This window comes from Thunnus thynnus, chromosome 17, assembly GCF_963924715.1.
Source record: "Thunnus thynnus chromosome 17, fThuThy2.1, whole genome shotgun sequence".
Classification (NCBI taxonomy): domain Eukaryota; kingdom Metazoa; phylum Chordata; class Actinopteri; order Scombriformes; family Scombridae; genus Thunnus; species Thunnus thynnus.
In genome coordinates this window covers 21,670,953-21,698,446 of record NC_089533.1, presented here as the reverse complement: position 1 = coordinate 21,698,446, position 27,494 = coordinate 21,670,953, and the positions used below count along the sequence as shown (strand labels likewise).

Here is a 27,494-nt window from a genome sequence, read left to right as displayed (position 1 = left end):
CCTTGGCAGATTTCTAATCCTGGGGGATTAACCCCTCCTTCACACTCAAGTTGAAAATATGACATATTGGCAATGAAATTATATTTGAAACAACTTTGAAGAGCTGTCCATCTAGATTATCCTTATCAGTTGGTTTATTATTGTTTAGTCCCGCAAGTAGTTTTTCCACATTTCCCATTTTTATTAGTCTGAACTCAAAAATACATTGTTTGTTTCTCACGACAGAATTGGTTATTATTTGGAACGACATACCTCCCCCACTAGGGAAACCCATTTTCTTTCTTAACTTATCAACTTTGTCCACAAAATGAGCATTGAAATGGTTTGCAATGTTCTTTGCTTTTGTTGAGAAAATCCCATTAACCTCAATGAAAGAAGGTGCATTATTCTTGGCTCTGCCCATTACTTCATTCAGGGTTTTCCAAAGTTTGTTACCATCATTCTTCCTCTCCTTGATAAAATGCTTCTTCTTTCCGTTTAACTTTGTAACTTTATTTCTCATTACACAGTACATTTGCCACTTTTCAGTTCCTTTAGAATCTACTGAAGCTTTTTTTTTTTTTTAGCTCGTCTCTTTTATGCATAAACTCCCTCAGTTCTTCATCAATCCATGATGCTGTATTACATCTTACTGTAAATGTTGTTAATGAGACATGTTGATCAGCCATGGAGAGGTTGTTCAGTAAATAACTTTTGGCTTTTTCCTCCTCATTTAATGCCAACACTTGGTTCCACTCAACATTCTCTATATCTCTAACAAAATCATTTTCACAAAATCTTCCACATGACCTCTTATACCTCATACTTCAGGCCCTGCTTTGGGAGCTGTGGTTTTTCTGACTATAGCCTCAATATTATGCTCACTAAACCGTACAGGGACAGATGCTGCTTTAGAGCATAATTTGACGTTATTAGTAAATATGTGGTCAATACAGGTGCAGATGTTCGCTCAGAATAATCACAATGCACTCTGACTGACTTCTTCACCATCTGAGTTAATTACGACTGAGTGCAGTGCTGTTCAACTTTTTTCTAAGTTGGCATGAATCCGACAGCCAATCTATATTCAAGTCACCAAGGACAAATATTTCTTTACTGATATCAGCTACCTTCATCAGCACAGAACATAATTCTTCTACATATTGGACACTTGCACTTGGGAGCCTTTAGACACAGCCAACAAAAATCTGTTTACGGTGAGCGAGATGGACCTCCAACCAAAGAGCCTCAGTACTAGGAACCATCAGGTCCGGTCTAACCTTGGTGGGAATATGGCTTGATATTTTCACTCTTAATTAAGTTATTATAGATATTTCATTAACTTTATTTCTTTAACTCCTGACATTAATATGAGCTATTTATTTATAACTTTTTCCAGTGGGTTCGGTACCATGCTTTCCCAACTTCATATTAACCAATGATCCAGTACAGTTTATATGGTTGATTGGGGGCTTTCTCTCTGCTCAGTCACTGCTCCTTGGCCTCACAACTAGGTGGTTGTAGCTGATGATAGCAGAATCTCCTCTTGCCTCCTTCATTGCAGGTAGTAGCTCAGCTCTTCTCTTCCTCACTCATTCAGAAAAATCCTTGCTGATGTAAACTGAAGTGTTCTTCAGGTTAGATCTTGCCATGGCCAGGATTAGCTGTTTGTCCTTAAAACGCAACAGCTTGATCACCACTGATCCCGGCCTTTCACCTTCACCTCTGAACTTTCCATTCTTGTGAGCTCTCTCAGTTTCCACGGAGGCATCCAGCTTAAAGGACGACTCCGCCTGCATTCCTTTCCAGGTTTTTCCAAATGGAAACGCCCACTCAACCGCAAAGAGCAGTGATGTAGGTTAGAGCCAGAGTGCTGAGGTTTATTTAAAAATGACTTCTAGTTCGTTTAAGTCTTGTCACACTGTTTGTCTTCCTCTCATTATTATTATCATAATTTTTCTCTGGCCAGGGGATGTCACTGAGGAACTCCTGCCCTCTTGCCTCAAACATGGATTTATATATATATACATTTGCACTCTATTCAACTAATAGTGTACTGATGTATTTTGTTGTCTGATAACATTTACTACATTTAATCAGTAAACCATATTGTCCACGCTCCTGTTAGTCTACTGTATGGTTAGAATAAAAAGGGGTTTGAACACCACAGGTAAAATAATTGATTTTTTTCCTCACCTCCATGAAGTCTTTCCTCTGAATGGAAGAGTGCAGAGCTGCTGGTAAAGACTGACCGCACATCTGATCCCAGTTCTGAAGACGAAACAAGTTTTACATTTAGGAAAAAGCTTCAAACTTACAAAACACACAATGTATTCAGTCTGGTAAAAAAAATGTCGATGACTTAATGGCTATGAATGAATCTGGTGTACACGACTATATAGTCTGTTCATAATATACCAGTTATTTCTTCATAACCGCTCTGCTTAGTTACATTTAATTCACAGTTTGACCTTCTTTTGACCCAAAGTAAAAACTTCAGGCTCTTACCTTCTTGTCAGTGAGTTTCTTGCCAGGGTTTGTCTCCTCTGGATGATAGAACCAGTTGACCCTGACCACCATGTTGCTGCCCCAGGACTCCCACATGCTCTGGATGCGGCCAATAAAGGGTAGGTTTGGCCGCCCGGCGGACAGGAAGACAGCACAGTCACCGATGCGGATCATCTCTCGGCCACGCACAATAGCTTTATAGAAGAGCTTCTTAGCCTTGCCCTTCATACCACGTCTCTGGGGATCAGAGGAGCACAGAGTGAAATGAGGGATAAATATGGATGAATGCAGTGTCTCTCAAAATGACGACCGCAGTTTTTTACTAATTACATGAGATTTCTCTCCTCACCTGAGTGGGTTTCCCAAACCACTTCCAGAGCTGTCTGGCTGGGAGGAAAGCAGAAATTTTGGGCCTGTTCTCCACACTGGGAAGCCTCTGGCGTTTGGCCAGCTCCTTGGTTGTGGGGAGGTGTACCCCTTCTCTCCGCTTCGGTCTCCCCACCTTCCCCTCTCCTCCGCTGGGCTTCGGTTTTGGAGGACGGCCCCTTTGCCCGGAGCCTTTTCCGGTGGCTGGTTTAGCAGGTTTAGCCGGAGCAGGAGCAGCAGGAGTCGGAGATGTTGAGGGGGAGGGAGATCGAGAGAGAGGAGACGGCTCTTCTTCTTCCTCCACTTTTACCTCCACCTCCTTCTTCACCTCCTCTTCTTCTTCTTCTTCATCCTCATCATCGTCATCTTCTTTCGTCTCTTCTTTTGGCTTGTCTTGTGCTGGAGGTGGGGAGACGGGGCCTGGTGGAGGAGTAGGGGTCCTCTCTTCATCTGAGCTGCAGGACGAGTCATCAGTAGAGGAAGAGGACGATGAAGACGACGATGATGAAGAAGATGAGGAAGAACCGGAGCAGGATGAAGAAGAGGAAGAGCAGCTGGAGGTGCATTTCTTCTTTTGCTTCATCTTCCCTTTCTCCGCTTCTTCCTCCGACTCTGAGCTGCTGCTACTCTGAGATTCCTCTTTCATCTTTCTCTCCTCTCTCTTCTCCACCTCCTTTCTCTCCTCTTTTTTACCCTTCTCCTCTCTTGTGTCCATCTCCTGTCCTCTACCACCACTTCCACGACTTTCTGCCTTCTCTTTAGCTGACATCGCTGCTTTGTAGCTGGAGTCTTTCTCTGGCACACCACTCTCTCTGTCTGGAGCTCTCAGCTTAGCTTTTAGCAGTTTCTGATTGGCTGTGGCCGTGGCAGTGGCGATGGGGGTGTGATCTCGTCGGACTCCCCGACCCTCCAGCAACATCAGAGCCTTGGTCTTCTTGGTCTTGGGAGACGTCACGCCTTCATGGTCAAGCTTCACGAGGGGCTCTGCGGATGGGGGCTTCCGTCGCACCACAGAGCCAATGTCACTCTGCCCCGAACTGGGCTTGGGCCTGGAGATGGAGCTGGAGCTGGATCTGGAGGACAGCTGGTCGGACGGCATCTTCAGCTTAGGCCTGGGGGCAGATGATGATGACAGTGAGGATGATGATGACGGTCTGGGAGTCAGCGAAGAGCTGGATTTGCTTGTTGACAGCCTGGAGATGGGGCTGGGTATGAGTCCAGAGCTGAGGCTGGGTCTGGAGCTGCTGTGATGTTCCGAGGAGGATTTGGTTTTGGGTGTGGAAGCAGAAGAGGGTCTAGGTGTAGATGAAGCACTGGGCTTTGATGCGGTAGATGATGCCATACTGGGCCTGGACATCGGTCTGTTGGTGGTGGGACTTACGTTGCAGTTATTCTCTCTTTCTCTGCGCTGGCTGTTGTATGAACTGAGGTTGGGCTCGCTGTACAGATCCACAGTCAGGACCTTTCCATAGGTGGAGGGGTAGAGGGAAGGAGCGAGAGTACGGGCTGGTTTCGCAGTTGAAGTCTGAGAGACTGAGCTGCTCTTCCTGGGCACTGGGTTGGGGAGGGTGGGGCTACTTGCGGGGGACGTGGTGGAGCTCTTGCGGCCTGGTTTTGCCTGGGTTCCCATTGTTGGCCGGGATGCAGGCCGGGGCTTATCTTGAGCTGCTTTCTGGACAGAGGAGGTCCTGTCCTGGACAGGCTTGGTTGTAGCCTGTGGTCTCTCTGCTGGCTGGGTGGAGGAAGATGGAGGTTCAGCTTTGTCTCGGCCATCTGGATTCGTGGAGGTCTCTGGTAAAGGAAAAACAATACAGAAGTTTGGCCCAAGTACACTGTAAATGGGTTTTACACTGGATATGCTGACGCTTTCATTGTGCGGCTTCATGATTTTTGTGGTCTGCAGCCTCACGTGCTGAGAACAGTAGACAAATCAGCAAGGATACAATTCAGAAATGAAAACAGTGCATTTAGGAACTGCTTAGCCAGTAGAAACAAGACCGGCGTCAGCAAATCAGACATGCAACATACCATATATTACAGCAAGAATAACAGACTTAGAGCACTATGGAACAACAAAGAGGCTGTTTGAGCAAATTCATTAAACTGATAGAGATGACAGCGATGGTCAAATATCAGATGTTTGATGACAGACTTTTCCGATCCTTGAGCTATTTTTTTAAAAGACAAAAAACCCAAAGGAACATGACAAAAATATGTTTGATTTTACTTCTTTAGTGGTCTTTATGCTAAACATGTAAAATAACGACAGCAGCAAACTGCATGTAACTGATTTCTATCATTATTCCTGATACCAAACACAAATGAGAGACTTTTTCAACCGTCTTAAATGGATAAGTAAGGCAGTCAGGGGAGAAACTGTGCACTTCCATGATGAGCACCGAGCCAAATAATGTGAAATCCATCTCTTTTTTATGACGTTATGCAGACACATTTGGCTCCGGAGTACGAGGAGATGTCCTTTACTGGTCCCGTGGAATTACTCAAAGAAGAAAGAAGGCAGCATAGCTCAAATGAAGGCAAAAGTGATGGCAGCGCTTAATGCACAGAGCACTAGTTTTATTTTAAGCACTCCCTCCATTATTTTTACCTCCTGTGGGAAGCATTACATTCTTTTTCTTAAGAGATTTATCAAGTTTGGTCCAATTATTATACTACCAATTATTTCACTGACACATTCAAGTAGAATTAGAGTCAGAAGATAGTATCGATTAGTAGGATAAGCAGCTGGTTAGTATAAAAATTAGTAAGCAGAGTAATGATGATACTAAACTAAATGTTCCAACCCAAATGAAGTGACGAAAGACTTTTATTACTCAATGAATCCATCCATCTCTCCTGAGGAAGCAGTTGGTTTATCTCACCTGGTTTGGGTTTGGGTTTGCGACCAGGTTTTCCTTTGATCTTTGGAGTTTCATCCGGCTTCGGTCCTGCCTCTTTGCCCTCTTTGCTGCATTTGCGGACTCTCCTCCTGGAGCAGCTGGCTACGAGCAGTGCAGGGGACGGCTCAGCGCCTGGACAGAAGCAGAGTTCACACTTAACCTACGTGCTCCTCATGCTCTCTTCAAGACTGCAGGAAATCTCAGCTTTTTAAACTTCTCAACAAGAATAATAATAAAAAAAAACACCTGAATGAAAGCGTGTTGTTGTCTGTTACCTGCAAAGTTTCCACCTCTTAAAGGCAGCCAACATGGTCGACTATTCAGGGCTATTACTGTGTGTCTTTTTGACTGTGTGCACTCTACAGTGTTCGTTCCCCCACAAAGCCTCAACATCAAGCATGTTGAACTTGCTTACAAAAAGGAAAATATTTATTCAAGCTCCTGGTGTGCAGAAATCACACAAGTACACATGAAGCCAAAGACTGTAATGCAACATGCAGACAGACAATGTGCGTCAAGCTCTTCTGCAGGCAGCATTCAATATTTTCATTTTTGGAAGCTAAGTGCTTCTGGTTGTTTCTCTCCTTTTGGAAGCCCTATTTTCCTCTCTGTATGTGATGTGGACACTCACGAAGCCCAGATCAGGCTTTAGTCCTGGAAAACACATCCACTTAGGTACAACTACACACACACACGCATGCACACACACACACCAGTGTAAAGAATAGAGATGTACCGGAATATCTGTAAGTTAGCAGCACTCTACTGGGAAAACACTTATGCACTTATGCTAAAACCATCAACACACACACACACGCAGAGCAACAAACATGATCCAAGGCCTGCACGCATACACACACACACAAACACACAAGGTAAATATATCATGGTTTGCGTGTGTGTGTGTGTGTATGTGTTTGGGGGTTAGGGTTATTCTCTCTTCTCCTTCCTTGTTTCAACAGAGAACTGAGAGTGGAAACAGGAAAAATCTAATGAGGTCATGACTGGCTGAGATGTCACTGTATGTGTGTATGTGTGTGTGTGCGTGTGCATGCTCACAGTGGATCTTGTAGTCTGGCGGCAGCAGTCTGATGTGGGAGAGGGGGATGCGGCCTGTGTCGCCATCGTCAAACTCCACCGTGATGAGATCATCGTTCTCGTCGACATCCGAACTTCCTGTTAATATGCAAAAATAACAAGTTCACAAATCAGTGTTGGTGTTTGTGTTTTGATTTGAGCAACTGCATCACACCCACTCACTCTTAATCACTCTCAACTTCCGCATTCAACCTCCATGACTTTAAAGTGTTCAATAAGAACAGAACAGTGATGTTTCCATTACCATCAGATTCCTCAAGATTATAGGATCACTGAAGGAGCAGCTCTGTTAAGATCTTTTATATTTATTTGTCCTGCCAGTTACAATTAAATTGTCTTATCATGTAAGTGTTGGGTGTATGTGTTTGCGTGCTGCTGTTGTACCGTTGACGACGGTGCCAGGGTAAAGGCAGCGGTACTGCTGGCTCCAGTAGGCAGCGATGCGGGTGCCCTCTGGGAGATAGCGCACGGATGGAGGCTTCACATCGATGATCTGCACACACAGGATAAAGCACTCTTAATTGTCAACATAACACAGCATCAGCCACTCACACACGCTAAGGGCCTCGGAGTACTTCGCACAAAGTGTGCATCGGCTCGTCAAACAGAGCCCGATTTATTTCATCAAGACTACAAAAACGTGCAAAAGACGAAGAAAGAGTCGATGTAGCAAGACCAGGGAGGCAACCAGGACATCATAGTTTGTTTCAAGCGTACTAGACCCTTAACTTTCACTTTACACCCTGCACTTTTCTAACTGCTAAGTGGCTCCTATCTCAAGTATCACCAGAAATAGGGAGAGCTGTAGAGCATTTAGTCTTACATAAACACAGAGATTTCATCCAGTTTACTCACAGCCTCCTGCAGCAGTTGTTCCAAGCAGTAGATGTGTGGTCGGTTCCCCCTCTCGCCCTCCACCACCACGCTGTATCTGCAGGAAGGGATTATGGGAAGAGCTTTCATCAGCTTTCTTTGCAGTAGTCTCTTTGCCAGACATACATTACCTTGATTCTGACTGATTTAATATGAAGCAGGCGGAGGAATGTGCTGCCTTTTACTATTAAAGTACTTTTGGCTCAGTTGTTGTCCAGCACAGAGCACAGCTTATACCCACATCCCCCTGGAATATTAATCCTGTCTGAACAGGGCTTTAGTCTATTTGTTTTCCTTTAATTAAGCCACTCTGGATTTGAGCGCCAGCTAAATGACCAAAAGTAGATCTAAATGTAACGCTTTGTGTTTTCATGTTTGCAAGTTTGTTCAAGTGTGAAGGAATTGTTCATGAAATATTCACTTTATTGCTGTGAGTTAGATGAGAAGATTGATACCGCTCTCATATCTGTCCAGTAAATATGGAGCTACAGCTAGTAGCAGTCGGTTAGCTTAGCTTAGCACAAAGAATAGAGACGGGAGGAAACAGCTAGCCTGGCTCCTCACTTAATAACATGTTATATCTTGTATGTTTAATCCATACAAAAACCCAAGTGTAAAAACAACAAGCTGTGGTTTTACTGGGTGTTATGAGCCAGACTATTTCCTGCAGGAAATCACTGCACCTGGTCGCCTTCAGTAGTGAAAATACATACATTTGTTTGCACTATTAAAAGCTACAAGTCAATCTTTGTGCACCGGTCTTTGTACGTCCTGAAGTTTAAACATCTGCTTGTGTACTCACATGTCAGGTGAGTGTACAGTGTTCACATGTCCTGCGTACAGCAGCTGGTCGTCCATCGGGATCAAAACTCTGAGTCCGTCCACCAGAGAATCCTTATCCAGTACACACTGTACTGGCGCTGAAAACACCACCACATGCAAGCAGTTAATTAATATGCATTTGATTATTTAGCGTGTAAGCTCAGGTGTGTAAGTAGTGTCTGTGTGTACTGACCGGGTGTCGAGGATCTCTCTGACACGCTGTTGCTACGCGGTGGGAGGAGCTCGTCTTCACTGAAGCTGCTGTCCTGGTTGGGCTCGAAGTCTTCATCTGCAGCCATGCTCTCCATCAGCCGGCTCACTGCTCCCCTGGAAGGCTGCAAGAACACACGCAAAAGCTTTAATTTCACTATACTAATTATTCATTTAAAGAAAAAAACCCTGCAATTTGTTAGTTATATTCCAAAAGCAAAGATGATTCTTCCCTCAAAAACAGATATTTTGCAAAATCAAGAAGTGAAATCTGTCTCACAAACATCTGAACGTGGATTGAACCTGACTTTCTGCAAGGTGAATCTGCTACTTAAGTTTAATTTGTGGCAGCCCAAAAAAATACCAGGCTGATACACCACAAGTTAACTTTTCAAAGTGAAACAGTAACATATTACAACAATTAAGCTGTTGAATACACAATCATTTCTGTTGATACGCACATCTTACCCACCGCCACCACCAAAAACAGCCCTACAAACACTTTAGCTACCTTTGGTGTTTCCAAAACAAACTCTTGAGAGTTCTGCCTGGTGGCAGATGGAGAGCAATGCAACACTTTGAAAGAAATCACACAATACAAGAGGTTTTCTTTTTCTCTCAGTAAACAAACAAGAGTGTTAATTACAACACAAGCAATCTTTTAATTTCTTGAAACGTATTGTTCCTGCATGCGTGTCTGCATGTGTCTAAGCACGTTTGTTTGTGCGGTCTAGAAAGTAATGATTGTGTGTGCACATTTATGCCTAATAACTAAAAATGTTCTGGTTTTTGTCCTTGCCAGGATAATTAAGTTTACATCGATAATGACTCTGCACCTCATCCATCATCCAACTGACCTCTCTGGCCTTGGTCTTGGCTTTTGGTTGGCTCTTGCGTGCCGGGCTGAGGCTCAGAGACACGGGGCTGTCTGTGATTGGACTGCACAGAGTGGACGGGCTCACAGGCAGAGGAGAGTCCTTCAGCTTCTTTTTCTGGTTTACAGAAGTCACAATACAGAGTTAAAAACATGCATATGAATGAATGAATGAATGACGGTGCTGAGGATCTGCTGGACAGATTTACATCTTTGCACATACACACACACACACGCACGCACACACACACACGGACGCACACACACAGAGGGTGGGATGCTGCCAGGCAGCCTGCAGTTGTCCTTTCTTGTCAGCAACACGACACAGACAGCAGGGGAGTGCTGCAGTGACTGAAGTAGTGGGAAACCCTGCTGGCACTCTGACACACACACTTAAACACACACTCTCACACACACAGACAGAGGTGTCAAGGGAGACAAAAGCTTGTGAGGGAACCAGAGTTTGAAGGAGGAGGAGAGGAGTAAAATGATGACAAGAAAGAAAGGGAAGATGAGGGGGAAAAAAGGCCAGAGCCTCTTTGTTTTTCAGGCTCGTCTCAGTTGGCGAGGAACAACCCGATGAATTATTGACTTACTTTCACCACATCTTTCCCCTCTCTGCTGGGCGGAGTGGGTTTCGGTCTGGAGGTGGGCTTCGGGGTGAGAGGTGGGGCTGAGCTGGAGGAAGAGGAGCTCTGACTGGTGGAAGCAGAGGTTGACACAGGCATCTGACTGGCTGAGGTGGTGGCGTCGTGGAGGAATATCCTCTCGCTGCGTCGTCGGTTCCAGCCCTCATCCTCGCTGAAGCCCCCGAACCCGGAGCTGCTGGCAAGGTCGAAGCTGAATCTCCGCGGCGACCGGGGCGAGGGGCGCGGTTTGGCCAGAGGCTTTTGTTTGACTGGCAGCGTTTCATCTCGCTTGGTGGGGCTGGTCTGGTCGATGCGGCGGGTTGCCGGGGGCAACAGGGGCAGCTCTGGGGCAGAGCGTTTGCCGTGCAGAAGAGAGGGGAACTTTCTCAGCCGCAAGTCCGAGCCGGAGTCTGACCACTCACACTCTGACGAACCTGAAGGAGGAGAGGGTCACATGATATAAAGACTCTTCTTCCTATCTGACACACACACACACACACACACACACACCCTCCCATAAACATGAAGCCAGTAATAAACTGAGGTGTTAGATTCTCTGAGATCAATAACCCTGTGAATAGGACTATTGATCAATTTGAGACTAATACATAATTCAAGACTGAATCATTACATGCACCCTGATGTGACAATTAGAAATGAATGAATATTTAACAATGAATCAATAACATAATTCTGAACAAATGCTCGGGCGCTGAACCTGCTCAACCACAAAAAAACACAATTATAGTCTGGAACGCTGTCAGGGGAACCTGTGAAATCAGTAACAGCAGAGTTTGTGCAGAACAGGACACATTTAAGATGTGTTTTTCTCTTTTTTGTTGCTACTTCTCAAGACTTTCTACAAAAAATCTTCTCTTTATTTGCACACAACTCATTTGTGTCTGCTGTGTTTTTTTTACCCAGAGTGCTTTGCCTGCTGCGGTGTTTGCCATCATGGAGGAGGCTCAAAGGTGCAGAGCTGACAGGGAGCGCGCTCGCCGCAAACCTGGCCAGCAGACCCAGTCCGCTCTCCTCGCAGCCACCGTCGTCCGAATCCGACTCCTCCTCGTTGTCTTCGTCGTCATCCTCGTCCTCAGAGGTTTCTGTTTCAGACAAAAGATTTTCAGCTCAGAGACAAATGTGGCTGCAGCGCAGGTCTGGGCCAAAGGTCAAATCACTTCCTATTGTTTCTACTGACTGCAGACACAAAGTACACCAGAGAGAAGATGAAGTAACAAAAGAAGAACCATCAAGATGCTAGTTATAGAGGCTGAATTAAGCCCTGCAGCCTCGACCTTACAATAACAGGTTGTCTACACGAGTACCCAGATATACACACGCACACACACAAACACACACACAGATACACACACAGATACACACACCCTAACATGTAGGCTGATCATTAACAACAGCAGAGAGAGGAGACAGACTGTCCAAACCACTGCAGCCTGCAACGCTGAGTAAGCAAGATACAGCAGGAAAAATTGCGATTTACAGCATACATGCATGTGAGTTGCGCACGCACACACACACACATACACACACACACACACACACACACAGCTGCTGAGACCATATGAGCTGAAACTCTGACTCAGATATCATTTATTATTAAAAGATCCTTCAGAGAATGTGACAGAGAGAGAGAAGTGAAAAACTGCAATGACCAACTTCTTTCTCGAACTCTGACAAGCTAGTGGAGCACACAAAAAGGCAGCGGCACACATACACACACACACACACACTAGCATACTGCTGGTTAGCTGTGTGTTGCTGGCAGTTAGCAGTTAGGTCCAACAGATGAACAGGAGGAGCATCTCCTCAGGGGTTAGGAGTGTTAACATTGAGGGTGGATGCACAGTACAGGGTTTCTTCAACCACTAAGCACCACAGATAACACACTTTATTCATTTTTTAGTTTTACAAACATTAAAGCGTTAAATATCAGCCATAAAATTAGTTACAGTGTGTGATTATAAAGATTTTTATTAACTCAACACCAGGCTGATGTTGTTGTTGTGTTTTACTGCCCTCTCTCGTTGAAGGGTTCAAGTCTGTGGTGTGGTCAGAAGTGCGCTTTGCTGCACCTGTAACCACACCCATCAGTGATGTCACGGTGTACTGGAGTACACCGCGACATCACTGGAGATTTTCAGATTATGCTAAATTGCTCTTTAACCAAAACAAGAACTCTTTTGATTTACGTGGCTTATTTGACTTAACAACAGTAGAAAGAGAATCCAATCAAACAACTGATTCTCCAAGTGCAGGAGAATATTTTAATAGAATAAATATTTAAAAATTTGATTAAATTTGTTGGAAACAGTTATTTTAGGAGCCAGATCTGGTGCATATGTGATACTGTGAATCCACTATGTGTTAACAGCAGCAAGCAGACGATACAACAGGCAGGCACTGAGAGGACAGCCCTGTGAGGCCCCTTGGTATAATGTTCATATGAAGTTTGAGTAACCATGGTTACATCCTCTGTCCCAGCCGAGCACCAAAAGTCTTCCTTTAAGGAGACATTACGCAGGTTAAGCGGGGGTAACCATGGCTCTCTTTAAAAAGCTTTAATTTGTGAGTGAAAAAATACGAAAACTAAAAAACAAAAAAAAATTTACGCTAAAAGTTAATGTTCTGTGTATGAAGTTCAATTTCAGCATAGTCCATGTTAGCGGTCAATAAAAAAAAAAAATAGAGGGGCACTTCCTACTTACAGAGCAGGTGACAGGGGTGTGGCCTCAGGCAGGGCGGGGCAGCGCGGCGGCGAGAGCGCAGCCTGGCCTTAGCACAGTCTAGCTTAAGCAATGCTTTAGCCACAGCGTAGACTAGCCGTAGCGAGGTAGCGTAGGCTCAAGGCTGCGCTAGTCCTTGCCAAGCTTCTGTAATGTCGCAGCAGCAGCGGCACAAGCACATGGAACAGGCTGAGAGACACTCAAAGCATCATGGGTAGGACGGAGGGGAGGGGAAGGGGGGGTTCAAAGGTGAGGAGGGAAAGGTGAGAGGACAGAGCAAGGTGTCTGAGAGAGCAACGTAAAAGGGAAAAGGGTTATTTGAAGGTTTAGTAGACAAACAGGAGGAGCTCTATTGTCCAAATATCCCCAACGTCTAATTCAATCACTCTCGGTGCCATTAAGAAGTTTAGAATGAGTAGTAACACAACATCAACCACCACATCATCAATACACATTTAGTTTGATGCAAATGTAACTAACCATCTCAAAAAAATTTGAAAATGAGCCAACTATCATTATACTTCTTTGTTATGACCATTTAAACTGACCAGGAAGTAAACTTCTTCTTATCTGTCCAATCAGATTCAGCTCTGTGTGCTCTCAACTAATCTTCTACATATAATGTTTCCGTTTCTCAAATGTAAGCCTGAAGCTGAACAGTCTTTTCCAACTGAAGGGATATTTGAGGAACAGAGCACTCTAAATGATGTGTGAGGTGCAGTGGCAGCTGGACAGACTGACAGAGACGGACAGACAGATGAAGCAGACACAAGGACCACAGCGCTTCGCTTTCTGTACCAATCAAATCAACACCTTTAATAAAGCTTATAGGTACCAAACGGCAATACAACTTTATGAAAAAATCTCACAATTCACACAATTTTCAATGTACAAATGCTACAAAAACGGTTTGCAATCCAGGCAATAAAAAAACACCATAGAAATAGGTCAACTCTTTTTTTTTTTTTTTTTTTTTTTAAAAAAAAGGCAACTTTTGCAGAGAAGCCAGCAGCAAGAGAGGTAGGGATCGTCAAGCTAAAGCACATTCTGAAAATAGCTGCCTTAGCGAAAAGCAAACAAAGACACAAGCTGTGTGACGAGGCTCAAAGACAGTATTGTCTGACTCGACAGCGAGGGGCTGTAAGATTTGGTCAGTAACCTTGGTCGAATGAGTCGTCAGAGGAGCTGAGGCCCGCTTCCTCCAGCAGAAGGGATAAGTGCTTGTGTTTCTTCTTCTGAGACTTCTGACTGGATAGCAGGGATGTTGGCGATGATGCGGACCGCCTCTTCCTGGCCAGGTTGCCGTGGGAACGCGTCCCTGAGAGAGGGGGCCAGCCCCCTCGAGCAGAATTGTGCTCCTCTGAATCGGAGTCTGGTGCAGAGAGAGTGTGGTTAATGATTCATGAAAGAAAGAGTCAGACACCAAGAAGATTCCTCTTTGACCTCAACATCACAACCTGGGAGGAATCTGCAAAGATTCTGCAAACTAAAAGTGAATTAACATGATATTTCTAACATAACTGGATGACATGATGGGTTTGAGGCTGTCAAACAATGAGCCAATGATTAAGTGTTCAACCAACAGCCTGCAGTAGTTCCCAATCCTGTCAACTTCATCCAATATGCAGATCTCAAGAGGATAGGGCGCATGCAAGGTTTGATTTAAAGAAACATACCAGTGTATGACTCATCCTGAGGTTATATATGAAGAAAGATCCTCAAAAAATGAAATAAAAGTATTCAATGTGAGATAGACTACCTTTATTATTGAGCTAATCTGTTTTTAAAGGATAAGGCTGGTGTTAGTCTGTGTATATTTTCTCATAGACTGAAACCAACAATGTGTTAGTCTGTTTTCCTGTTATAAAATCTTATGCAAATATATAGGTAAGGGTAATGTAACATCTGGGCACTGTAGCTTTAGCAAACGCTACTCAAACACGAGTAAAATGTGCATTTGTTGGGAACTATTTTCAGCGGTGGATAAATTTAGTGAGTGTTTATGTCAGCAGGATGATGTGTATGTGGGATTGAGTCACAATGAGATAAACAACAGTGCCCATGTTCATGTCCGTGTCACACAGTGCAACGCTGTGGCTCATTGGTGTTTTTAATCGTTTTTGGACAACAATGGAGCTCGACGGTGCAGAGGAATAAGATAATATCAGGCTTTGGCTGCGCAGACAATCAGTTCATTGTTGGTTTGAGTCTTTCCATGGGATTGGCTGACAATAAGAAAAATAGAGTTTGACAAAATAATCTTAGCTCAAGGTCCATTTAGTCAAACAAATATATTATCCAAGGTCTAAAATAAACTTACCTGCTTAAGAGAAATAAAGAATATTCCCTATCCTTTAACATTTTTAACAGGAAAGGTATCTGCATGGACATAGATGGGCCCAACTCACTTTGAATGTAAATGGTATGCATCACTTGCAACAGTAATTCATATAAAACAGTGTTTTGATGTCTGGAAACGTTACTTGGACTCTATCAGTTCTGATCTGACCACATCAGAGACTAAACCAGTTGTGTCAGATGTTTTGTCTCCAGGTACTCACTGTTGGAGCAGCTGCTGAGCTCTGATCTCATGGGAGAGAACAAAGCAGTCTTCTTCTGACCTTTCACCTTCCGGACGGTCTCTGAAGCGGAAGTCTTGGCAGCCATCTTGTGTTTCCCACCTTTGGCGGACGAGTGGACGCCTCGCTCCTTCATCCGACTCTCCGCGGACTTGCCCTTCGGCCGGTCTACCTTTGAGTTGGAGGCGAGTTTGCGAGACGCGCTGAGCGAGCCGAGCTGCGAGAGCGAAAGCGCTCTGTCGAGGTCCGACGCCAGCTGCTCCTGCTCGCACATATGGCCGCGCTTCGTCTTCAACACCTGAGGACGCCGCAGAAAACATTTCATTAAGTCAGTCGCAAACAGTGACATAACACTGCTGGCGAAATCAAAACGACTTTCAAGTGGCTTACCTCCAGAGCGTGACTGGTGGATGGCTCCTGGTCATTCCAGCTCTTCTTCTTCTTTTTCTTCTTTTTCATCTTCACTCCTCCACTTCCTGCTTCTGTCTCCTCTTCTTCTCTGGACACCCGAAACCTCTTCCTCTGCCCTTCGCCGGCTTCAGAATCTTCAGAGTATTGCACCGTCCTACCCACCCTGAGATATGGGAATATTTGCACTTTATAAACTAAAAACTGGAGATGCTTCTAGAAAAACCTACAAAATTGAAGAAAAACTGGCTGAATTGAGCTGCGGGTAACACTCACTTTCCAGGCCTGCTGTCCAGTTTGGGAGGTGTGGCCAAGTGTTTCCTCTTCCTGGGTCGTCCTCTACCCCGTCGGGTCAGACTCCGCCTCTCGTCCTCCTGCTGCTGCCGCTCACTGACATAAGCATAAAGGAGTTATAGGTTTGTGTGTGTATGTCTGGGGATTCATCTTGTATGTGGTTCTCACAGTGAGCGTGTGCGCCTGCGTTCATGCTGACGGCGTGAGTTGTGCGGAATAACACTCACCGCTTGTCTCTGCGTCTTTGCAGCTTGCTCATCTCTCTCTGCTTCTCCTTATATGTCTTCTGCAGCTCAGCCAGGCGAACACGGTATTCCACTTCCACTGCGTCCAACACATCCATAGACATTTTACTGTACAGCTGCAGGGAAGAGAGACGGTTGTGAGAACTCCAAACAAACTGACGCGTTTCATTTGTGGATGACCAGGATGTTTTTCTTCCATCTTACCGGTTCCTCCTTCCTCTGCCTCCAGCTGTACTTCTTGTTGGGGTCCAGCGTTCTGGGCAGATCAATGTGGGACTGTTTCTCTATGGCCTCTAACAGAATTTGTCTGCTTGCTTCAAGAAGACAATCCAGACCCTCTAATGCCAAATCTGGACAGGATACAGAGAATATTAAAACATGAGAGGAACATAAACTAAAACGTAAAATGTAAAAGAAAAAGATTTAAAAAAAAACCAAAACAACAATTCTTTCTTTTCACACTTTTCGCCCCTCACTTTCTCACATCCCGTCTCACCTTGCTCCAGGCTGATGCTCTCTATCTCTCGCTGGGCCATTTGGCTGAGCAGGGCCATCCCCTCCAGCGCCACCATCTCCAGAGGACCAGCGCTACAGCAGTCTGCGCCCACAGGAGGTTCTTCGGTTTGCGGTATGAGTGTTGGGGCAGGTGGGGTGCGGGGGCAGGCCTGAGCCATTTCACTGGCTGTCAGTAGGGCAAGCATCCCTGCCATGGGATCCTCAGGACCAATGAGCAGTGGCAGCGGAGAGTTGGAGGCGGGAGGATAGACGGGAGTTTCAGTGACAGTTTCTTTCTGATTGGGAGTGTGTGAGCTTATTGGAGTGTCTGGCTGTTGTGGTTCGCACGCGGCGCTGGTGGTTTGCTCGAGTGACCCACACATCTGTGCTGATTCCTGGTTGTCTGAATCTGTAGCGATGGATGATGGATAGCGTGTTCGGTCTGGTTCCTTGATGACCTCTGCTTTAGGCTCGGCTCCTGCGAGTGGAGGAGGCAGAGGATATGCTGCCTGACATGAGTAAGATGACACTTCCACTTTGATTTGCCCTCCTTCCTTCTCTTCCTCTCTGACTTCTTCCAGTCTCTTGCCTTGTTGCGGTGGAGGACTGGGGACGAGCAGAGGTAGTGGCTGAGGTTTCAGGACTTCCCCGTCTCCTTCTCTGTCCTGGCTGGCTCGGACGGGGCTGCGGCTCCGACGAAGAGGACCCAAAGGTTCTGGCGTCATGTCTAGCTGATGCTGTTCCACGCCTGGTTCCTGTTTGAGGAAAGGCCCTGCCTTTGACGGCTCTAGTTTCTGTGGCTTGATGTCCGCGTCCAACAGCCTTATATGGTGGTGGGCTGAGGGTAAAGGGGCGGCTGAGGCCGGAGAGCGGGACCGATGGGGTGGGACAACTTCAGTGTTTGCTGCTGTGGGCGTTGGGATGTGATATGGGGGGAAAGGTGAGCCGAATGGGGCAGTGATGGACTGGTAAGGGTAACCTGGAGGGAGATCTGTCATGAAAGTAAAGCAGAAATAGAAAGGTTAGAGTCACTAACAGATTCATACAATATCAAACATTCCTCTATAGTTCACACTGCTGAAAACTTATCTACCCACCCTGATGTTAGTCCGGTGAAGCTAATTAAAGTAACACACAGCAGGTGAGCCCTAACATGTCAAACATTCTACATAATACAGGTGTTCAGAATAATAAACAGAAAGATAAAGACTTTTCAATGCATCATAGATCTTCTAGACTCACCAGAGTAGAGGCCTTGAAAAGGTGCAGAGGCCGGCTTCTGTCCTTCTCTCTGCTCCCTCCTCCCCACCTCCCCCTCCTCGGCCGCCTCCTGTTTAGGCCGCCTTGGCGAGGACGGGGGCGGCGAGGCTGAGCGGGGTGAAGGCGGGTGAGGCAGGGGTGTCGGCGGGTGAGACAACACTCTCTGCGCCCCTTCCTCTGACTTGAGGGTAGTCACAGGCGAGGGGAGCGGAGGCAGCGGGGTCAGGGAAGACGTAGAGGGGGTCGGCGAGCGAGAGGGAGGGGGAGGCTTGCGGGGATGTAGGACGGGCGAGGGAGACGGGGAAGATATGGAGGAGGGGCGGGGTTTGGGGTCGGCGTTCCGCTTGTCTGCTTTGTCTTCTATCTCCGGCCGGTGCTCGCTGGCCTTTAAACGCTCCTGAAACACAGGAGAGAGGAGAGGTCATGTATGTGCTGTGTACTATGTGACAGACTGAGCCTCTGGGTGTTAAATATTAGTGTGTGTCTGCATGGTTCACATTTTCATGACTGTACTCTCCTGTTGCTGTGTATTGAATGTGTTTTTCAACTTTACGTGTGCAGGGTGTTTATCATCTTACATAACTGTCTCTTACTTGTATGTACTGTTTAAAACTGGTGACATTGGATATTTTTCTTATTATCAACAAATCCCATAAAAAGACAAAAACAAGTAATGAACTGTGTAGCCAAAGCCTGACATATTTCATTCCTTTCAGCAATAGAGCTCCATTGTTGTCCAAAAACGATTAAAAACACATCAGTGAGCCACATTGTTGCACTAGCTGACAGGTTCCTTCATTACCATGAAGACAGGAACTTCAGTTTATTGTGACTCAATCCCACAAACACTGTCCTTCTGCTGGAAATACTCACTAGCAAAAACCAAATGTGTATTAATCCACGGCTGAAAATAGTCCAACAAATGCACCATTTACTCCTTTTTAAGCCATGTTTGCTAAAAGCTACAGTGGCCAGCTAATTTGGGAAATTACAGAGCATTCTTTTCTTTAAAAAAAAAAAAAAAAAGAATTATATATTTGTGATGTGTTTTGAAAGAATTACGTCTTTGGTAGGAAAAATGGTTTTGGGGCTGAGAGCCACAGACAGTAGGGAAGCCAGAAACTGTTGCAATATGGACACATTGTTTTGTTTTTTTACCATTGGATTTATTGACAATAAAAAATACAGAATATCAGCTGTATCCTTTAACTGTAACTCATCGCCCTGTCTTAGAGATTATGTGTGTATGTCATATTACAGTATTTGTCTCAACACTGTCTACAGAGTGCTGATGTGATGTGACACTAATATCATGCACAGAAAAGCCTCATACTGCTCACCACATGTTGCTCTGCAGTGTCTGGACCGCTGTGTTTTATATTTGTATGTTGATATGCAGGCATATATACACACACACACACAACATATGCCATGTATACGTATGTAAATGTCTTTGAATATGAGTTTTGTTACTAATGCGTGTAATGACACGAATGCCACTTACTACTAGCTGTGCGTTCCTCTGCAGCTCCAGGACCTGCGCTGTGTGCTGCTGGATCATGAGCAGCTCCTGTTGCCGGAGCATCTGTTGCTGTGAGAGGAGCTGGAGCTGGGCTGCGTGCTGTAGCGGGCTGCCTGTACCGTACACCCCCGACCACACCGGGGCTCCGCGCTCCAGCACGTCGCCTCCTGCAGAGCGACGGGAGGAGGGCGTGAGGGAGACGGTAAACTTTAAAATCCATCCATCACGTTCGTTATATTAAAAAGATAAAGAAATAAACCCATGTTGACGGTAGAGTTAGTGCTCCGTTCCTCAAAATGAAGACTTGATTTCCCATGAGCCACTAGGGTTTCCTGTCAGGACATTTCTACTTTTATTACAACCCACCCCTCCACTGGAATGCTTTATATTATTTTGTTTACTCTTTAAAGAAGAGGATAATCAGGATGAGCATATCACAGCGCCCTCTTCATGTTTGTACAGTAAAGCAAAAAACCACTGGCACACACTTCACTGCACCATATGGCAGCTGACAATATTGTTGGCAGTGGTCTTATTTATTTACAGTAATTACTAATACTAACATCTGTCTCTAAATGAACACGGTAATGATTTATTTTTGTTCTAACACAACAGAAAGTACTTTTATAAGTAATAAAATCAACATGGCGACAATAAACCAACAACCTGCACACATACTTCAGATTCCATATGCACACACACACACACACAAACACATATATAGTGAGAGAGGCTGTCGTACCGTAGTGAGGCAGGTGTTCAGTAGGGATGACTATTAGCTGTCCAGACTGTGGGTCCCTGGCAAACTGGTAGGGAGGGGGTATGGAACCTGGCAGAGAGGGTGGGTAGCCTGGGGGGAGGGTCTGGTGCATTGAGGATGGACCCAGGCCTGAATGGGAGTGGAAGTAGGAATACAAAGAGGGGGGAGGGATGGGGAGGGGGGTAGGAAGAAATGGGTGAAAATGCAAAGAAAAAGTGTGAGAAGTATGAAAACATTTTCTCAGTAAAGCTAAAACTAACATTTACTCAGCATCATCCTTCATCCAGTATTTATACCCACATTGGAGAAATAATGTTAAAAAAAAAAAAAAGTTACATAAGGGAGCACAAACTGAATTCAGCTGTTTTTGAGAGGATTTTGTTTTCTTTGCCCTCAGTGTCTAGACAGAGCTGGCCCTTGAGGAGCTCTCTGTGTGTGTGTGTGTGTCTGTGTCTGTGTGTGTGTGTGTGTGTCTGTGTGTCTGTGTGAGTCTCTCCATGTTTTCAGATGGTATGTGTAAACTCTCAGAAGTATGTGAGTATGTGTGTGTTGATGCTGTTATTTCTGGACAGCGAGTGCAGGAGGAGCAGGTCTGGAATGTCCTGCAAAGTTCAGGAATGTCTGTGGTACTCGACCCCTGGAGGCTGGACGAACCGCTCCACAGACAGGGAACACCTCCCTTTTTCTGCTGCACCAATCAGACAAGGCTGAACAGGCGCATGTAGAATTTTGCAAGCGTGCCATGTGCTAGTGTTGAACTGATTTAGACTGTCTTTAGCGGGCACTGGTCCATAAAAGACATTGAAATCTACTGTACTACAAATGCTGCACCTGTACACATCTGGTACGTATGAAACAGCGGCTCGCATGAAGACATGGTAGGTCATTCATCTCCGACGACAGAATCACGCATGTGGAAACTACACATGATGTTTTATCCAGCTTGATGCTACAATGCTGTGATGAAAATAGTGTGCCAATAAATTTAAGTTGCAACAACCATCACTAAATGACTTTAGCCATGATAATAAGGTATCACAAGAAATGCAAGAGCAGTTTTGAGAACATCTAAACTTGTGCTTGTGACAGTTAGCAAGTGTCATCAGTCATGTGTGCGTCCACGTACTGTATGGTGAGCTGGAGAGCCAGACTGGGGGGGCTCCAGGCCGGGGCATCCAGGGGTGAGAGGTCAGAGTTGAGGGGTCAGGAGGCCAGCGACCCGCCCCTGCCAGGGCAGCCCCTCCTGTCACCATAAGGTTGGGGGTCATGAGGCTGGGTGTCATCATACTGGGTGTCAGGCCACTAGAGAGCGGGGCAGGGTGCATCTGGGTAAACTCTGCCAGCTCCTTGGACTCTCTGGAAAAAAAAGATGGTTTTTGAACACAGTTGGCACAGGCTAATAGGCAAAAGATGCACCCAAAAAGTACTGGTATACAAAAATAAAAAAAATTAAAAAACACCAAATTCAGAGGAATCATGGTGCGTCATCCTGTTCAGGTGTCAGCCACACACCCTCACCTGAGCACTTTTTCCTGCTCACGTTCGAGCCGGCCGGCCAGCAGTCTGTCTTCATGATGGCGAGCACGATCCTCCCCTCGCTCCTCATCTACGAGGGGGACAGAGGAGGAGCAGGTGAGACAGGTTCAAGGATAAAGGGAAGAGAAAAAAAAAGAGTAACAAATAAATTTGTTTAGTAGCTGCATCACTGAAGTTCCTGTGACATTTAAACCCTGATCCCACATGTTAATACACTTTAAAGAAATGAATATGAGCTATGAAAGACGATAAACTAAATGGTAGAGAGGTAAGAGGAAGCTGGAAGATAGGTTGGAGAAAGAGAAACCGAAAAATGGATGACAGCAGAGGAGAGAGGGGGAGGCAACAAGGTGACACTGGCTATATAATGATGACACAACAGAGGGTGTCAAAATGAGAAGGAGAAGCTAAAAATATGATGTTGGGCCACAGCCTGAACACAATGAGTGTGTGCACACACACACTGTACAATTACACACACACACACACACACACAAATAGAGTGACAGCTCTCACTCTGAGTGTCAGCTCTTATCAGTTATTAGTCTAGTGCCACAGGAGATGTGTGAACATACCACTACTGCCTTACCACACACACACACACGCACACACACACACACACACACAGAGCCTTAAACCCATCCTGCTTACTATGACGGCCAATGGCAAAAGACAGATTTAGAGCGAAAAAAAAAAAGGCAGAGGAAAGCAGCAGCACTCAACCAGACAATGCCCCTCACTCCGTGAAGCAATCCAGAATAAACATGAGGATCTCCTCCTCGCGCTCTCTCCTGTTAACCTTCTTCCATCTCATCAACACTGACTGAAGGTCCCCAAGCAGCAGAGATGGAGAGAAAGGTTTTATACAAGTGTGCTGAACCCTTCAGTTTTGCACTAGAAGCGTGTGTGCGCGCGCGTGTGTGTGTGTGTGTAGCCTGTAAAGGGACGAGAGACTTTAACAATCCCTGACATGCTCCGCAGGAGAGGTTTCAAGACTGTTACCAAGGTTACAAGGAGCCTGTCCCACATGCTATCCTCTATGCATCAGAAAGCCAGTGATTAGCGTTGCACGCCCCCTCTTTCTCCTTGTCGTTCCACTCCTCCGTCACCAATCTTCCCTCCATCTCACACTTTTCACTTCTTTACTTCCTGCCATACGTCTCTCTTCCCGTCTATCAACCTATCGATCTATGTCCGTGTTTCTTATCGTCAGCCTATTCCTCCCAAACTCTTCCTGCTTCTTTCCATCTATTTGTGTTTTCTGTGTAAACCCTCTGCTGTTTATTTAGAGCTCCTAGAGCGAGGGACTGTTAGACTATTAGACCAATCACTCTACTCAAGCAAGGAAATGAATAAACACCCCCGACAGGGGCGCATGTGCATGCACACTCAAACATCTACTGTACCCACAAAACACACACAATCCTTCATATTCCTCTTTCTCACACACGCACGCACACACACATTAACACAGTCCGTCACTCTCAAGACTGATCATTGCTTAGCAACGCACCCATGGTCTTATTGTAATTCAAGGCTTGTTTGTAGCTTTTAGCTGCACTCTGTAATGACATGTTCAATGCAGAGAGGGTGGAGGTGGAGGTGGGGAGGTGGAGGGAGCCCGCAGGCTGAAGAAAAGAGTGGAGAAAGAGCAGGGGGCCTGAGGTGAGACAAGGAGGGAGGTGCCTCTACAAAGACCTTCTCAGAGAGGAAAGGAAGGGTGGGGAAGGAGAGAGACATTCAGCGAAATGAAAAGAGCAAGAGACCCGAGAGAGGGGGCTGAACTGTGGGAGGACAGAGAAAAGGCTCGGAGCGGAGAGAGAAAGAGGAGAGACAGTGAGAGAGAGACAGAAACAAGGAGAAAGACAGAGGGATGGAGAGGGAGCACTGTAGCTGAATGACCTTGATGTGCATGAATAGAGCGCACTATGGCAGGAATTGCTATGCAGCGCAGAGAGCCGACGGACTCGCCAAAAGGAGGCTTTCAACAAAATACATCCCGTGACATAATTAGCGATTTGAGGGGGTGTGGAGGGGGGGGGGGGGGGGGGGTGAGAAGTTGTTTTTACCATTCCAATCACATTACATGCATGAGCACCTCAAAGTCAAAAAGGGCTGAGGAAATATGACTCTGATCTGAAAGAAATGAATCGTCCATTATTCATGGAAACCCAAATGAGGAATCATTTGCTCTTGGTTCGTTTAACTGAGGGGATCTGCAGTACGATCGAGAGGGGAGGGAAGCCACAGCGGAGCGCCAGAGTTGGAAGCAGCAGAAGCAGAAGAAAACACATTGGAAAAATATTTCAAATACATTAAGTAAACTTGAGTTAACTTGCCAGAATCTATAAAATATGAAATGACTTGTATGATCAGCTGTGAACTCCTGCAATTATATCAAACCTATAGCCAATGAAAATCTGTTGTAACTGTCACAGACAAAGTTGTTTTCATACATGATCACAGCAGAGCCTATTCACAGAAAACAAGATTGTACTAGAGAGGCTGCAGCGTGTGCAACAGGACTAAACTGTTGGTCTAAAGTGACATAGAAGACGTAATTACCTTTAATAGCAGTTTGCAGCAGGGGTCTCTGTGTGTCTGAGGGTCCACTGCTCTGTTTACTGGTGCTGCTGCTGTCTCTCTGTCTGGCCACAGCTACAGCGATGCCAACCGGAGGGTGGCGCACCTCGCCCTCCCCCTCCCGACCAAACGAGCGGGCACTGTCCGGCCGCTCCTGTTCTCTCTTCAGCTGGGGGGGCACCCTCAACGCCCCGGAGCCACCCGACCCAACCGCTACCCTTTCCCTGTCTCTCTCCCTCTCTCTTTCTCTCTCCCGCTCTCTTTCCTTTTCTCTCTCCCTCTCCGCTTCAGCCTCCATTCTGATGCTACCCAGACCCCCGAAGGGCCCTCGGGTGTCTGCGGCGTGCCTGGAGGACCCAGGACCTTCAGCGGCAAAGTTTCCGCTGTATTTGATCAGACTCTGCATGGCTGAAACCTCTGTGGGATCCGAGCTGGACCCCCCGCCTCGCTCCCCGCCACTGGACCCTCCAACCAGTGACCCCCCGGGTCGGTAAAGCGCCGATGGGTCCAGATAGCGTCTCTGACTCCCCTCCTCACCTGCACGCCCGTGTCCGTGTTGGGAGGGGTGTGTTTGGGGGGAATGGCTGTGGGAGTGAGGGTTGTTGTTGGGCCGGTGGGCTGTGTGAGGGGAGTGGGACATTTGTGCGTGTGTGGGCTGGCTGTGGGGGGAGGAAAGTGTGTGTCCGTGTTGTGCTGCGAGGGCAGCCATGTGACTTGTGGCATAGTTGGCCAACGGGCTGATGGTGCTCCACTTAGGTTCCGCCCCAGGCCGCTCTACGCCCAATCGGATTGAGTGTTTAGACATGTCCCTGGCGTCTGGACTGAACCGTGATTGACTGGATGAGTAAGATGTATCCTGACCTCGTTTACCAATGGAACCATTGGAACAAATTACAGAACCTTCCTCTCTTTGATTGCTTGAATCGCCAGACTGGGAGAGCCGAGGATGTTCCATCAGGCTCCTGTAGCTCTCCCTCTCCCTGTCTCTCTCCCGTTCCCTGTCTCTGTCGCGCTCCCGTTCGCGCTCTCTGTCCCGTTCGCGCTCTCTGTCCCGTTCACGCTCTCTGTCTCGCTCACGCTCTCTGTCCCGTTCGCGCTCTCTGTCTCTGTGTTTGTTGTCGCGGGCCTGCGAGGCGATCTGTATGGGCCCGGCCCGCTCGTCGTAAACCTCTACAGAAGGCACATATGTAGGTGCGCTGACTCGCTGCTCTCTGATAGACTCTCTGAGTGTGGGGGGTTGGGGCGGAGCAGCGCTGGAGGGCTGAAGCGCAGGAGGAAGGACATAGGAGACGTGGAGCGTCCCAGCTGACGTGGCCACAGAGTCATTCCTCCTTTGTCTGTCTGAGTGAGAGTTTGAGTTGTTTGAGTTAGCGTTAGAGTTATGGTGGGGTCGAGAGCCGCCCTCTTCCTCCCGACCCCCTCTGTCTGTTTCTGGTCCGAGGAACCTGCCCACACCTCCGCCCCCACCTGGAGGGAGGAAGGACTGTGTAGGTGACGGCCTGGACCTGGGCTCCACTGTGGAGGAGTGGGAGTGTGACTTCTGCTGCTGCTGGTGGTGGTGGTGGTGATGGTGATGATGATGGAAGGACCAGCTTTCTCTTTCCGTGTCCCGCTCCCTCTCTTTCTCTCGTTCCCGGTCACCACTCCTCGCCCTCCGGTCCTCCTCGCCCCTCCCGTCCTGCGTCAGGTCCACCACGCTGTGCGGCCGCTGCTCCTCTCTCAACCGCTCCCGCTCTCTGTCCCGCTCTCTCTCCCTCTCCCTCTCCCCCCGGTAAGGCCTGTCCCTGCCCCCGTCCCGGGACGTCCTCTGGGGGGGCGTGGAGCTGGACGGGGCGGTCGGGGGAGCGGATGGGGGGTGGAGAGGTGACTGGCTCATAGAGGCCGGCAGGTAAAAACTGTCTAAAACACACAAAACATAACACATGACTTTAAAAACACAAACACACTACATGAGCACGACACAAAGTGAACACAGAGCAACAGTAGATCTGTAACAGCTATATCCAGGAAGGAGAAAAACTACTATATGTTATATCTTGGAAATAAAGTAAGAATCAAGGCCATAATTGGTCTGCCGTCAGCTGAATGTCGCCCATTTCTGCCTGGAGAGTTGGCCCAGTTCCACAACTACCTGCATGTCTTGTCACTAAAATTAAAACAAAACCTACTCCCACTGATGTATCGCAGGATATGAGAGAGTATGCGCTCTAAATTTAGCCACCTGTGTCTCTGAATGTTGTCAGTGACAGAGACTGACCTTTATGAGAGTCGTAGAGAGGATGCTGGGAGAGCGAGGGAGGGTCCAGGTGCCCCAGGGACAGGTAGGGGCTGGAGTACAGGCTGCTTGGTAGAGGAGGGTAGCCTGAAGACATGGAAACACAGAACATGTCATACAATACGGTTTACACAAATGACATCACAAAACTGTGAGGATACAATAACTCCTCCTGCTCAGTCATGTAAACATTGTGGCTTCTTTGGAGAACTTAGACGTCTGGAGAGGTAAAAGCACCAACGGGACATTACTACGTATATTTAGAGCTGCAACTATTAGTTTGATCAGCGGAAAAATAAAATCTGAAACTATTTTGATGAATTTATCAAGCAAAAATGCTAAACATTGTCCGATTTCAGTTCTCATATGTGACAATTTCCTGCTTTTCTCTGTTTCATTTCACAGTAAACGGAGTATCTTTGGGTTTTGGACTGTTGGTGGACAAAACACAACATGCAACTTCTGTAAAATCCTTTAAGAAACATCTTAAAGACTTTTAACTTTGCTTTTAGGTAGTCTGTATCCCTTATATGCTTA

At 46.5% G+C, this 27,494-nt stretch overlaps 1 protein-coding gene across 2 annotated transcripts in view; it reads right to left on the bottom strand.

The window, feature by feature from the left end:
* Positions 1-27,494, bottom strand: part of tnrc18 (trinucleotide repeat containing 18) — a 59,070-nt gene that overhangs the window by 5,742 nt on the left and 25,834 nt on the right. For both annotated transcript variants that reach the window (XM_067570231.1, XM_067570230.1), the window contains exons 4-29: positions 26,940-27,044; positions 24,665-26,581; positions 22,082-22,169; positions 21,690-21,919; positions 20,546-20,692; positions 19,786-19,970; positions 18,264-18,678; positions 17,023-18,012; positions 16,731-16,876; positions 16,509-16,642; positions 16,264-16,377; positions 15,970-16,153; positions 15,562-15,877; positions 14,160-14,372; positions 11,180-11,362; positions 10,227-10,693; positions 9,614-9,748; positions 8,740-8,881; positions 8,527-8,644; positions 7,707-7,782; positions 7,236-7,344; positions 6,813-6,929; positions 5,736-5,885; positions 2,837-4,644; positions 2,488-2,724; positions 2,176-2,250 (exon numbers count right to left, since the gene is read on the bottom strand). In XM_067570231.1, the coding sequence (XP_067426332.1) occupies positions 2,176-2,250; positions 2,488-2,724; positions 2,837-4,644; positions 5,736-5,885; positions 6,813-6,929; positions 7,236-7,344; positions 7,707-7,782; positions 8,527-8,644; positions 8,740-8,881; positions 9,614-9,748; positions 10,227-10,693; positions 11,180-11,362; positions 14,160-14,372; positions 15,562-15,877; positions 15,970-16,153; positions 16,264-16,377; positions 16,509-16,642; positions 16,731-16,876; positions 17,023-18,012; positions 18,264-18,678; positions 19,786-19,970; positions 20,546-20,692; positions 21,690-21,919; positions 22,082-22,169; positions 24,665-26,581; positions 26,940-27,044 (8,801 nt within the window). The remainder of the gene's footprint in view (positions 1-2,175; positions 2,251-2,487; positions 2,725-2,836; positions 4,645-5,735; positions 5,886-6,812; positions 6,930-7,235; positions 7,345-7,706; positions 7,783-8,526; positions 8,645-8,739; positions 8,882-9,613; positions 9,749-10,226; positions 10,694-11,179; positions 11,363-14,159; positions 14,373-15,561; positions 15,878-15,969; positions 16,154-16,263; positions 16,378-16,508; positions 16,643-16,730; positions 16,877-17,022; positions 18,013-18,263; positions 18,679-19,785; positions 19,971-20,545; positions 20,693-21,689; positions 21,920-22,081; positions 22,170-24,664; positions 26,582-26,939; positions 27,045-27,494) is intronic.